General features: G+C 40.4%; 1 protein-coding gene across 1 annotated transcript in view; it reads left to right on the top strand.

Moving 5' to 3' along the window:
- Positions 1-302: 302 nt before the first annotated feature.
- Positions 303-12,391, top strand: part of LOC8033866 (receptor-type tyrosine-protein phosphatase H) — a 132,921-nt gene continuing 120,832 nt past the window's right edge. The window contains exon 1 of the mRNA XM_029993706.4: positions 303-801. Within this exon, the coding sequence (XP_029849566.2) occupies positions 742-801 (60 nt within the window). The 5' untranslated portion in view covers positions 303-741. The remainder of the gene's footprint in view (positions 802-12,391) is intronic.

The raw sequence follows: 12,391 nt of genomic DNA, 5'->3' as shown, positions 1-12,391 counted from the left end.
GCACTCCCGGTGACGAAGTGGATTATTCGCAAATATAGAGATGTGACAGCGCTCGCAGAGCGGTTGGATCTTGAACTGATACAGGCGAATAGCAGACGACCACTAGACCCATGTAGTTCAGTAGTAGTTCAATTACGCTCGGATAGAAAGATTGAAAGATAGCGACTTCTGCGAGCGCGAACGGGGTATGAACTGAGAACCAACGTTACTGGAATCTATGGAGTAGCCGAACTGCACCAATCAGCGCAAGCTTTGGTGAGACAGCTCAACGCAGATACGAAGATAAGCAGCCGCTTGGAGAACGGCGAACTCGTTGGCCGAAGCAGACGTCAGGCTGAACATACTTGCACCAATCAGCGCAAGCGCTTTTAACGCGAGCAGGTTATTGGCTGGTACGAAGATTGGCGACTGTAACGAACGTGACTGCATTGTGGCCTCAAACGAACCTCAGAATGCCGAAAAATAACCAATTGGCACATCTATTCATGGATACGAAGATACGCGGCTGCTGCAGGCGCGACTCGGTTGTGATTTGAAGCAGACGACAGAAAGGATAGATAGCTTATCGCGAGCTGTTTCAAAGGTTCGTGGGAGCGCGTCGATTGTGGTCGGGCCCGAAAGCGTATTGTTGGCAGAAACAATGCAGCCTGCAGGAAGTTTGGATTTGCTTTGTGATCCGAAGTGCAGCGGGATCACCATTGCGTCGTGACGTCCCGAGGGCTCTGTGAACGTACGGGCACAATGCGCACGTCAACGGTCACCGAGAGTGGGATTTTGGCACTCCTCCTCTTCGCCGTGTCGGTAAGTGCAGCCCAATCGTCCCATCGCAGTGCAACTGCGCTCCCTCAAGTGGGTGTAGGATAAGTGCATCTCAAAACGACACGTTGTAGGAGTCCCGCTAGAAGGTTTTTCTTCCCTTTTAATAAGTATATTTAAAGGAGGTTGTTTTAACTTCACTGTATTTCCGAGCGCAATTCGGGCGGAAAAAAAATGGTATAAAAAAACCATAACTTGGGGGCAACTAAGCTTTTTTTCTTCACGTGCGTTTTTAGGAAAAACATTTATTATCGAAGAAAGTTTCATAAGAGCAGGCTGCAGGAAAAGAACATTTATTTTTCTATGCACAGGAAGGAAACAGTAAAACGATCCGGTTGACGCCATATATATATATATATATATATATATATATATATATATATATATATATATATATATATATATATATATATATATATAAATGATTTTTTTTTGTTTTTAAAAACCAACACCCGAAGCCAGATCCAGAAGATCCGAGCGTGTGGGTTACCCATCTGTAAGCAATAGCGTGCTGTTAATCACAGATGGTACCGCAACAATAAAACAAAAAAAAAAAAAAAACTTTTTTTTTTGACGGTTTTCTTTTTTTTTGTGCACAGAACGAAACAGTACTTTCAGGCGTTTTATTTTTCTGAAACCTACACTTACAAAAATTTAGTGAAAAATGCATGACTTAAAGGCACCTTTGTGTTATATTTAATTGCACTGAATTTATTAGTGAGAAGTACGATTTTCGTTAACACATCAATATAGCGCTCGGAAGTACCCTGTAGTTTCGTGCGAAATAATGAATAATAAGCTCCAGTGAAAAAGGGAAGCACTCGTTTATATTTTAGCTAAGTATTTTAAATTAATAAATCCCGAAAAAAGAAGAAAATGCTCGACATGGTATTATACCCAAATGTTTTTCTTTCCGGTTTTCGTTTTGGGTCAAGGAAAAATTCTTCACGTCCAGTCCAGCTATGGAGTTAAAAATAGGTATTTATACTGGTATGAACTGATGTTTATTAGCTTAGTAAAACTATAAAAGTAGAAAAATACTATTTTATCAAAACGCTAAAAAATAACATGGAAAAGCTGAATGCTTCAAAAATTTTTGCGTAGAACAAAAACAATACGCCTTTTCTAAACTTACCTGCTTATACAATAAAAAAAGAAATAAAAGAGTACAGAAAAAACTTGTTTAATGCTAACCAGGGTCCTAAGAATCCCACTGGCTGTGTTTAGGGGTTGTTGGTTTCGCCCCTCGAATCACGGCTTTTAACTATGTTAGTCTCTAATTATAGACGAAACATCTTTCAATTTTAGCCTTTGATTCTAGGCGAAGCATCTGTCAATGCTAACCTATGATTTTAGACGAAGCATTCACATCGATTCCAAAAGCAGATGGCAATTAACATTGCAATGCTTATAAATATAAGTGGGCGCAAAAATGCTTGTGAGGAGCAGAGTAGGTTTTTTTACGATAAAACGCGTGTGAAATATTTCAAAGTATTTTGGCTTCTTTTGGTCATTTGACTGCATTCTCGTTATCTTAAAACACGACAAGTTGAAGAACATATATAAATTAAACTGCTTTTCCTTATAAAGCCAAAAAAGCGCAAAAGAATTCAGTTTCGTTCGGAAAAAAAAGTATTATTACGTTTCGATTTGAATATGGTTTTGGAGACAATTATAGGTTGAACAGTATTGACTAAAACCACGAGACTGGGACGAGAAGGGACAGAAAAACAGAAAGTCTCAAACACAACAGAATTTTATTTTACAACCGTTGGTGAAATGAAATTCAGGTATGTTTGAGACTATGTGTTTAGCTGTCCTTTCTCATCTCACTCTCGGGGTTTTAGTCAATCAACCGTTCGTAGCTCGTTTGCGCCTTAACCTACTGTTCATTAAATGTTTTTTTTTTTTTTTTTTTTTTTTTTTTTTTTTTTTTACGGCGTTACGTTTTTCGGTTCGGTACGGTTGGATACCCAAATGTTCTGTAAAAAAAAAAGTGTCTGATGCTAAACTCAACGCGTAATGTATGAGCGCCATGTTTTTGTTTTTATTGTTTAAACGATTGTGTTACTTTTTCAGAATAAGGAATGTTCGAGGCATTTTTCATTTAAAAAATGAATTATACTTTAGCCTACATATATTGCTTCAAAGTCTTTGAAAGTAATACTATTGTTCAGATTTTCGTTGCTGAATTCTATAGATGTGTTTCATATTGAATATTCAGAAAACGACATCATACTCTTTGTTTTGCTAAATAAGTCGAGATTTTGCCTTCGGTCGAAACATTCATTTGGGACATTCTTTACGTGAAAAATGCGACTGCTTTCTACGCAGCTACGAAGACTGTTTTCTTTACAGAAAACCGAGGCAGAAGTCGTCAGTCTTTACATTGTCGAAAAGCCAAGAACATTGTGCGGTATTCTGTTTTGTTTGCTATGAATAAAAAGACAAATAATACGGATTTAGTCGTAGTAAATTTTATGATATGGTTATAAAACTTTGATTCTAACCGATGGCTAACTTTCGAAGTTTATACAAAACTGATCATGCGTGGAAAGGAAAACACGTTTGTATAGCCCAAAACGCGGTGTCTCTCACTTCGAAGGTGGCACTTAATCAAAGTTGAATTAAGTACTTGCACCACAAAGTACCTGAGGTAAATTCTAAAGCGATTTAAAGAAAATCTAGTCTTAGGAATGTAGCCAGTATGGTGGTCTTATCGATACTTCGAATAGAATAAATGGAATGTAGGTTAAAACAATGCGAAACTCATGCTTCAACACACCCTTTTGTTACAATCTTAGATTCCCACAAAATGGTCCTGACTTCGTTTTGTGTAGCCGCTATGGTAGACACGTGAGTGAATCGGAGTTACTGCGCTACATTCTCAGTTCATGATAAAACTGGCGCAAGTAGACATTATGATATCTCAACTACATTGATCTCAGTGCATGCGGCAAGGGCCGGAGCTAGGGTCTCGTCGTGTGGACAAAAGAATGTGACCGTTAAGAGAGATGATAAAATTCCAGTATACAGGATATTGTCTTCTTGTCTTCGCATATTCGCATGGGAAGCGCGGTAATGCGCTAAGGTTATCACTCGTGCAACCCTCGTAAGGCTGGTGGTACGAAAACTTGAATGGTAAGAAACAAAAAACAGCGCGGCCGGGTCTAAGCTTATCAGCCTTTAGCTTGTTGCACGAGTGGTGACTTTAGCGCACCACTGCGCTTCTTACACACAGGAAGTCTTCTGAAATTTAATGATGTTCTAGTTTTCGATGAGCTCAGAAAGTTTCCTAATTGGAACTATAGTTTATTTTTGCTAATTAAGATGGTAACTAACAAATTTTTGTTAAATAACCGAAATATCGTGTCGATTAGCCCCCTATATCATGTCTATCTGGCCGCATACCTTATTTTCACACACCACATTAGTGTAGCTTTCACGCCTTTTGTTTTTTTTTTAACATTTTATAAAGCCTAGAAAACACCCTTTATTGAGGAAAGCTTGGTTGCGAAACAATGCCTGCTATCATCGGTTTTCTGAGCCTGTAATCAGCCAACGTTCCAATTATTTTGTTGCGATCAAGTGATTCGAACATTTACATTGGGCTACGTGCACCGCAATGGGGAGCGGCTTGCTAAAGATTCTAAACCAAACCTTACTCGAATGTGAGAATGAAAGTTGAGCGTTTAACCTGTCGGCTTCTTTTCGATTGTCAGTCTTTTCTGCGTGCTGTGTACTTTTACCTTAGGAAACGTTGATGCGTTCTACTTGTTTTATGGATTTTTTTAAAGATTTCCTTGCATGCCTAGTTTCAAAATAGTGTCTGCTTTTGTATCGTTTTCTGGCTTGCTTAGAGTTTCTGTGATTGTTATGAATTGTACATATTTCTTTGTTGAACAGAAGCCGTAACTCAGTTGCGCAAAACTAAACTGATGGGAGGCTAAGTGGCTTGCGGCTATGGGGACTTAAGAAGAAAATATACATTCAGAATTTTTTATTCAGAGGTTACCCCGCAGTTCCCGAGGGCGTTAAATCAGGGAGTTTTCAGCGACGGAAAAAAATTTCATTTTCACTACACACTTGCAGCTCCGACAGCCCATTCCACTGTTGTATCGTTTTAACAAAAACAAAAACAAACAAAAAAAGCGTTGGCATACACGTTCGTCCCGGCGTGGTACTCTCTAATTTTGAAAGCATAATCGTTTCGTTTTGAAATATGAAAGGGTTATTTTTAAATAACTTTCACTGTTAATTCCAGTTTTATTGTTTAAACATTAAAAACAGAAACTTTAAACGCAATTTTTCACGGAAGGCTGAGAGGTTGCAAATTCAGTTCAGTCTTCATTTGAGTACAGCGGTCTCTTCGACCGTACCGTCCCAGAACGAACCTAGCAGCTTTATTTTGTATTTTCTCAAGTTTGTCAGTTAATGTCTTTTCTTCAGGATCCCAGACGGCATACGCATATTGCAAAATCGCCCTAACACATGTTCAATACGCGGTTTCCTTTAACTTAGGAAGTGAACATTTTAGGCTTCGTTGAATAAAGTTGAATGCCCTGCCAGCCTTTGCTATCACGTCATCCACATGAAAATTCCACGAACAGTCATTTGATAGCGCAACACCTAAGTATTTATACGTAGATCCATTGTTTACTTTATTGTTATTTATAAAATACTAGGTTTATATTTAATTCTTTTTAATGCAACATAAATGTGCACACTTTTTTAGTTTAAATTCATTTGCCACGTAAAGCACCAGTTATCAATGCATTTTCAATCTATTTGTAACTAGGTTGCATCGTCTTTGTTACTAATTTTTATGTACACCACACAGTAATCGGCAAACAACCGAACACAAGGTGAAATACCCAAGGAAATATTACATGTGAGCTAGGAATATATTCTGGCATACAGTTGCAAATTTGACTCTCCAAAATAGTTTGCGCTCACTCTCAGCGTCAGTCGAAACACTCGGAGGGACAATTACTGTGACACAAAGAAAATTCCGGTAAATATATAGGCCGGGAAGTTTCTTATTCCGAAAAATCATGTCCACTTTGTTAACCCGACTGACGTTGTACATTCTCACGCCATGATCAGTGTTACGTTGCAAACTTCACTTTTATGACGAAAATATCTTTGTCTCCATGACATCTAGAGGAGAGTAGCGCGAAGCCACCTTTATTAACAAATGGGTATAACAAATTATTCTTCAGGATATGCCCATCAACTATTAGTTTAACTTTATTATTCATTCGACAGATACGACAATGAACAGTAGTGCTTATAAAACAAACAGTGGCAAGTATTCTGGCATCTTCTAGTCTCAGTTCATCCGAATGTTAATAGTTGTCTTCCGGCCGCGCAGTGTTTAATCCCAATAGCAACCGCCCTTCTGGTAAAGGAAAAAAAAAAGTCAAGCTAAATGAAGATCGCGATTGAGTACTTGTTTAAGATTTTTTCTAATACTGCGCAGGTTTTGCGAACCGTCCTTAGATATACCGTTGTAACAGGGCTACATGAAGCTAGCTCGCAAGTTGAAGCAAATAAAACTGTATGTCAAAATCGCATAATTTCTAATATTCCCTGCATCAGACTAACCCCAATATACTCTTAAATGTAGCGCACCAAATAAAAAAAAATAACTGACCTCATAACAGAAGACATAATGCAACAAACGTTCGTAATGTATGATGCAAAGAATGAGTTCGGGAAAAGAGAATATGGCAATTCTATAGAAGTAAGGTTAATTTAATTGCATTAGAGTTAAGGCCTATTTACTTCAATAGGCCCTTTTTCAAAAGTGCCCGCCATCGATCTGCTGCGCCAGTTATCCAAGTCCACCATTGTTCGCACACGTACTGTAAGCACGTACTATTGGACACTAGGCCTACGTCAGCGTTTCGCGTGAACTCGGCCAAGTTTGTACCGAAAACGAGCGCGGCGTGAGCGATCGGCGAAGTCTCAGATCCAACTACATGCTTTGTACCAGGAAAGGACGACCACTAATGTTGGTCGATAGAATTTTGAAGTGGTCTTTTTCACCGAAAAAATGTGTGTCTTCTTCAGTCCCTACACCGCGTGAGCGGCTTTGGGTCGAGCGACAACACATCAGGCGTTTGCCGTATCTGTCTTCGCTGCTGAGCCACCACTGTAATTGCTGCGAGTTGCAGCGTTGCCCAGTTTTGACGCGAGCAAGCGAAGATCCAGAGAACAAAACAGAAACCTTGCAGAATCTTGCAGTCGGAGACGGGAAGCAGGGGGTAATCTCGTACTCATTACTAATAAACGTAACAAGTTATAATTACAACTAATCCTGGTTAAAAAGTAATCAATTAGATTGCTCGTTTACAGGGTAGGAAAATTAACTTACCATTAATTGAAGGAAGTAGCCGTTACTTTTTCGACTTAAAATTTACTGAACGAAGGATTTTTCTGCTGGTTTAAAAACAAACCGTTCGTGGTCTTTATCATTAGATTAGGATTACCGGATTACAAACTGCTCATTTTCTCAATCCAGCACTTTTAGTAGACCACACCACTGTCGGACGCTTGGTTCGAACATTCCTTGGTAGCAAGGCTGGGGAAACAAGGGGCGCCATTGAAAAGAAAGGGGGGGGGGGGGGGGACCTTCCTTGCACAAACATAAGCTACACAGACAAAAAAGAGATATTTCAGGAGTTAAATCTGGGTCAAAGTAAGATAAATCAAACGGAATCTAGTTTTTTCTTTTTCTCGAAGGAATGTTTGAACTCGTTTCGACCACGCCCAAAGCCCAAGCAAGTTCATACAGAAAAAAAAAAAAAACTCAAAACTTGAATTCGAGAATGGTGGATTTCTGTGGAACTTCTAATGTTACATGTAACAAAGGAATTGCATTTCTTTTTTGTCGCTTTGACATTATCTGGCTTTGCTTATCTTGGAAACACAAAGGCGTAGAGGTGCATGAAACTGGATTTAGATTTTTCTAAAAGGGGGGGGGGGGGATTGTTTCAACGGTTGATAAAGATGCAGATACGACATTAACTATCGCAATTTATACTAAAACGCTTTTGTAATAAACTAAGACATCACAGTCTCAACGTTAAGCTCAACAGATGCCTGTATAAACTGACCACACATGGAGCCTGACCTCCTTTCGTACCTGTTTGGTAACAATCGTTCTATTCTTTGTCTGCAAAATTTAAAAGCTAATAAAATGGACATATTGTGGCACTCGTAGCTGGAACTTTGGTGGTGAAGTAGCTATTCGCGTCTTAGCGAAATAATAACTGTTACAAGTAATTTTTTTTTTCAAATGTAATCAAACGACTTTTGCCGTTCGATTAAAAAGTAAGAAAAGTAATCATACGATTACGAATTTTTTGGAAAAAAGTAATTGATTACACGTAATTTGATTACCTTATTTACTCGAGTAATATCCGCACTATTTATGAACAAGGCCCTTGCGTCGACTTTCCCACAGAACATATATACAACCAATCATTGTGTTGCGAATAAATAACATAGCGAATAACCAGATCGTGGATACGATTCTCCGTACAAATGCAATCGTCACAAATGGTATCTTCGAGTGAAGACGTTATTTCTGCCCTTTAAACAGCTGGAATCATGCTGTCGATCGCGGTGATTGGCAATCTGCGTGCTCCGCGGAGAAGCCAAGCGTGAGGTTTTCTTCATAAACAGTGCGGCTATTACTCGAGTGATTACGGCAGTTGTAATGAGTGCCCTACAAGTCTGCCAGGAAGTTAGTCTGAAACATTATGCTACTAAACGTTAAGAAAAGTAGTAGGGACGGTTATCGCTGTTGTTGCCGACTGCCCGTTTAAAACAATAAGGACGTCGGCGGCGTTATCTACTGCCAACCTTTCAACTGGTTTCTGTTAGAGTTTATTAAAACTGTTCTATGAAAGCTTGGGGAACAACGTCTTGTATTGAGCAGAAGATGCGACGCGCTGCAGCATCATTTTTAGCGTTTTCGTGTTTGAAAGAACGCGTGTTCTTTTAGGTTTAAGTTCAGTACTGTTTTTAGGTTTTAATCTAATCTGAAAGTTGACGCATCGTATGTCGGCGATGACTGCCTTTAGCCCAGAGAAAAATATTATCTTAATTTTACTGAGCCAGCCCACAAATAATTTAGACGGGGAAACGCTGAAACTTTCGAATGCAAATTTTTCTGACCGCATATAGAGTGTATACCTTGCTATCAAACTTCCCTATTTATAATTGTCAAGCAGATAAGTGAATCTGACCAATTTGAGACTGATTGGTTTGGACCCCCGAGTGGACAAACGAACGAATGGACAGAAGAAGATAGAAGGAATGACCTACTTTCTAAAAATTGTTAATGAATCTTGTTTTCGCGGAAACGCGCGAAGAGTAAACCTTTGAAATAATTACAAAAAAGTAAGGCGAATTCGTTCACGTTCTAACGTTAGGAAGCGACCTGAAGTGGTATTTAGCGAAAGAAGAAACATCGTTTCATGACCCCTTCAACCCCAAAACTAAACTAAAGACCTAGTTTACAGTGATAGAAAAAATGAAAGCCGTTTACAACTCCCTGTAACGCCGGATCAGAGCGCAGCTCTTTAGGAGAAGGATGGAAGGGTACTGAGGGATAGGATGGTAGGGTACTGAGGGATAGGTGACTCCCTGAGGTCACGTGACCCGGCGGAGGGAGGGGTCACGTGACATCAGGGGGTCACGTGACCTGAGGGGGTCACGTGACCTCACAATGATCACGTGACCTCAGCGGAGAGTCACGCGACCTCAGGGGGTAACCCTAATGACCCTCGTGAGAGTAACCCTCGTGAGCATCGTGAGGGTAACCCTCGTGAGGGTAACTCTCATAACCGTAGTAACCCTTGGGGAAGTAAACCTCGTGACCCTCGTGAGGGTAACTCTCATAACCCTCGTGACCCTCGTGAGGGTAACCCTCGTAACCCTCGTGTGGGTTACGAGGGTTACTCTCACGTGAGGGTAACTCTCATAACTCGTGACCCTCGCGAGGGTAACCCTCGTAACCCTCGTGAATGTAACCCTCGTAACTCTCGTGAGAGTAACTCTCGTAACCCTCGTGAGGGTTACGAGGGTTGCTACCCTCACGAGGATCACGAGGGTTACCCTCGTAACCCTCGCGAGAGTAACTCTCGTAAGAGTAACCCTCGTAACCCTCGTAACCCTCACGAGGGTTACGAGGGTTACGCGCGGTTACGCCGACGGCGACGCCGACAGCGACGCCGACGCCACTCAAGCCGGAAACGGGCGCCAAGAGCTGCGCTCTAAAAAACAACAACAACAACAACCGAAAACGCTATTGCAGAAATAAAAAGGCGATTACCTAAAACTTACATCTGCAGTTCCAGTCTGAACAACTGGAACACAATGTGCAGTAGCTCAGCGCAGACCGGAATTTCAGGTAAACATGTCCAACTAGGGAGATTTTTCGTCGCTTAGAAATGCTTCGTTTATATTCAATTTGAGAAAACACTGAACTAACAAAAAATATTTTTCTTAATGTATATGGATGAAACAAAAACACTACAGTCTCTACCAATATGAAAGATGCACTCGGAACGCGTGTTCGAGGGGGTGACTGACGGGGATCTTGGCGCATTGTGGACAGTTCCATATCACTACGAAGAGAGTGAAACTCCACAACGCAGCTAAACTGTATCGGCGTGCGGTGGCGAAGTATCTTCCCTCTCGTCGGAGAGAAATTGAATTGCACAAAGCACTAGAAGCGCCCCGGGCCACCAGCCACCGCATTGGTCAAGCGCTACTGCCGTGTCTTTCAGATTGGTAAAGACTGTTTGTAACAACCCCTCTTCCCCCTCCACCAATCAAAAATAACAAATTCCGCGGAATAGTTTGGCTGCGAAACTCGTCTCGAGCTTTGCGACGTGCTTCTATTCCGTCCGTTTACCTTAGACCGTCGTGCCAAAAGAGAAGTACGTTTCCGAGTCGCACCTCACTCCATGACGTAGATATCGAGCTATTTTATTTAGGGGGTGGGGGGGGGGGGGGGGGGGGCTTAGTTTGTGATATGCGTCTGGAGCTCAGGTCCTTCGATAATATTTTAAGGAGGCGTACAGTGTCACAGGAGGGATTCCGAAACATGTTTCCATTTCGGGTTAGAGTGCCGAAAGATCAAATTCGGAATGTGCCTCGTGACCAAAATATTGCACTCATTCTTTTTTTAGACACACTTAAATCTATGTCATGCGTTTTCTACACAAACACCGAATGTGTTTGTATAGAGTGTTCGTCGTTCATTTACAAAAACAGGGTAAGCTAAAAGTTCCAGAAAATAAATGTTTCTTTTTTTCTTGTAACAAGATTTCGCATTTCACTTGTGTTAGCGCGATATTTCAGTGTTCCAAGTTATTTTTAACGAAGAAGGCAAGCGGCGTGCGACCATGCCACCCTTTTGCAATTTCTACATTTTTGTTTCACAAGAAAAAAATTGTTGAGCATAAAATATATTGAGCCTCCTCAATTCCTTTCTAACCCTGAGTGGCAGTAGGTAAAGCTAAGTTGATGCGGTGTTCGGTTCCTATGAATTGTCTATTATAGGATATTGTTTCTCAAGCGAGAAAAAAAATAACGCAGGGCTTTTTTTAATTTCAGATAAAAACAAAGAGAAGGTGAGCGGTCAGATTATATAAATTAACTAATATTTCTATAATCAATTACCAGCAATGTTACTGGGATATACCAATCTACAGTTACTTTCACAGTAGACACAAAGATAAGTAGATTATGAAAAGGTGACAGTCTGTATTTACCGGCACTCCTGTTGTGGTCTACTTAAACAATAAATAGTTCCGTCGATTATAATAGTGAAATATGTTTTAGAAGCGATCGATAAGCACATGAGAAATTGTTACATAAACTAATTGTTCGTGGCATTTAAAGATAAAGTTGTTTATCGCCTCACAGCTATGGATTAGTGAACGCTCAAATATCACAAACAGTTAAAATTCTTTGTGCTTTAATCTTCGTCAGAACGTTGCGCTCAGTGCGTGCCTCCTGTTTTTATTTCGCGACATCTCGCCTACAGTGAACAAGGTATGCATGACATTACGTCAATGTATTGGGACTGACATAAACATAACAGCTTGAAGGGGTACTGACCCTCAAAGATCGTATTTTTTGTTTTTTTGTCTAAAACGATGCCAGTTGTAGTCACAGACGAACAAAAAATACCACAACGTGAAAACAAACTTTCCAACACGCCCGCGCGCCTTTTTATTTTTTATTTCCGTTTTTCTCTCCCTCTTTTTACCTCGTCACTTTTTCATAATTTCACAATTTAAATGAAAATTATGAAATTTAGGTGCTTTGTAGGCGAAATTTCTATAATATTCAATAACGACATTTGTGAAACATGTTTTTTTAACGCTATTGCGAACGCATAAGGGCCCTTCTTTCTGAAATACCGAAAATCGGAGTCAGGAGTGATGCCGCCTCCTGGCTTTTTATCCTCCCTCGGAAAACATGGTGGCACTGGCGGCGCTCGTCACGTGCGAGGATGATCGGTGAGTCGGGCAATCGGAAGAAGTTAGCT

Source organism: Ixodes scapularis, unplaced genomic scaffold, assembly GCF_016920785.2.
Source record: "Ixodes scapularis isolate PalLabHiFi unplaced genomic scaffold, ASM1692078v2 PGA_scaffold4__175_contigs__length_147842914, whole genome shotgun sequence".
Lineage (NCBI taxonomy): Eukaryota > Metazoa > Arthropoda > Arachnida > Ixodida > Ixodidae > Ixodes > Ixodes scapularis.
The sequence above is the reverse complement of the archived record's forward strand: the minus strand, read 5'-3'. Positions and strand labels throughout refer to the sequence as shown.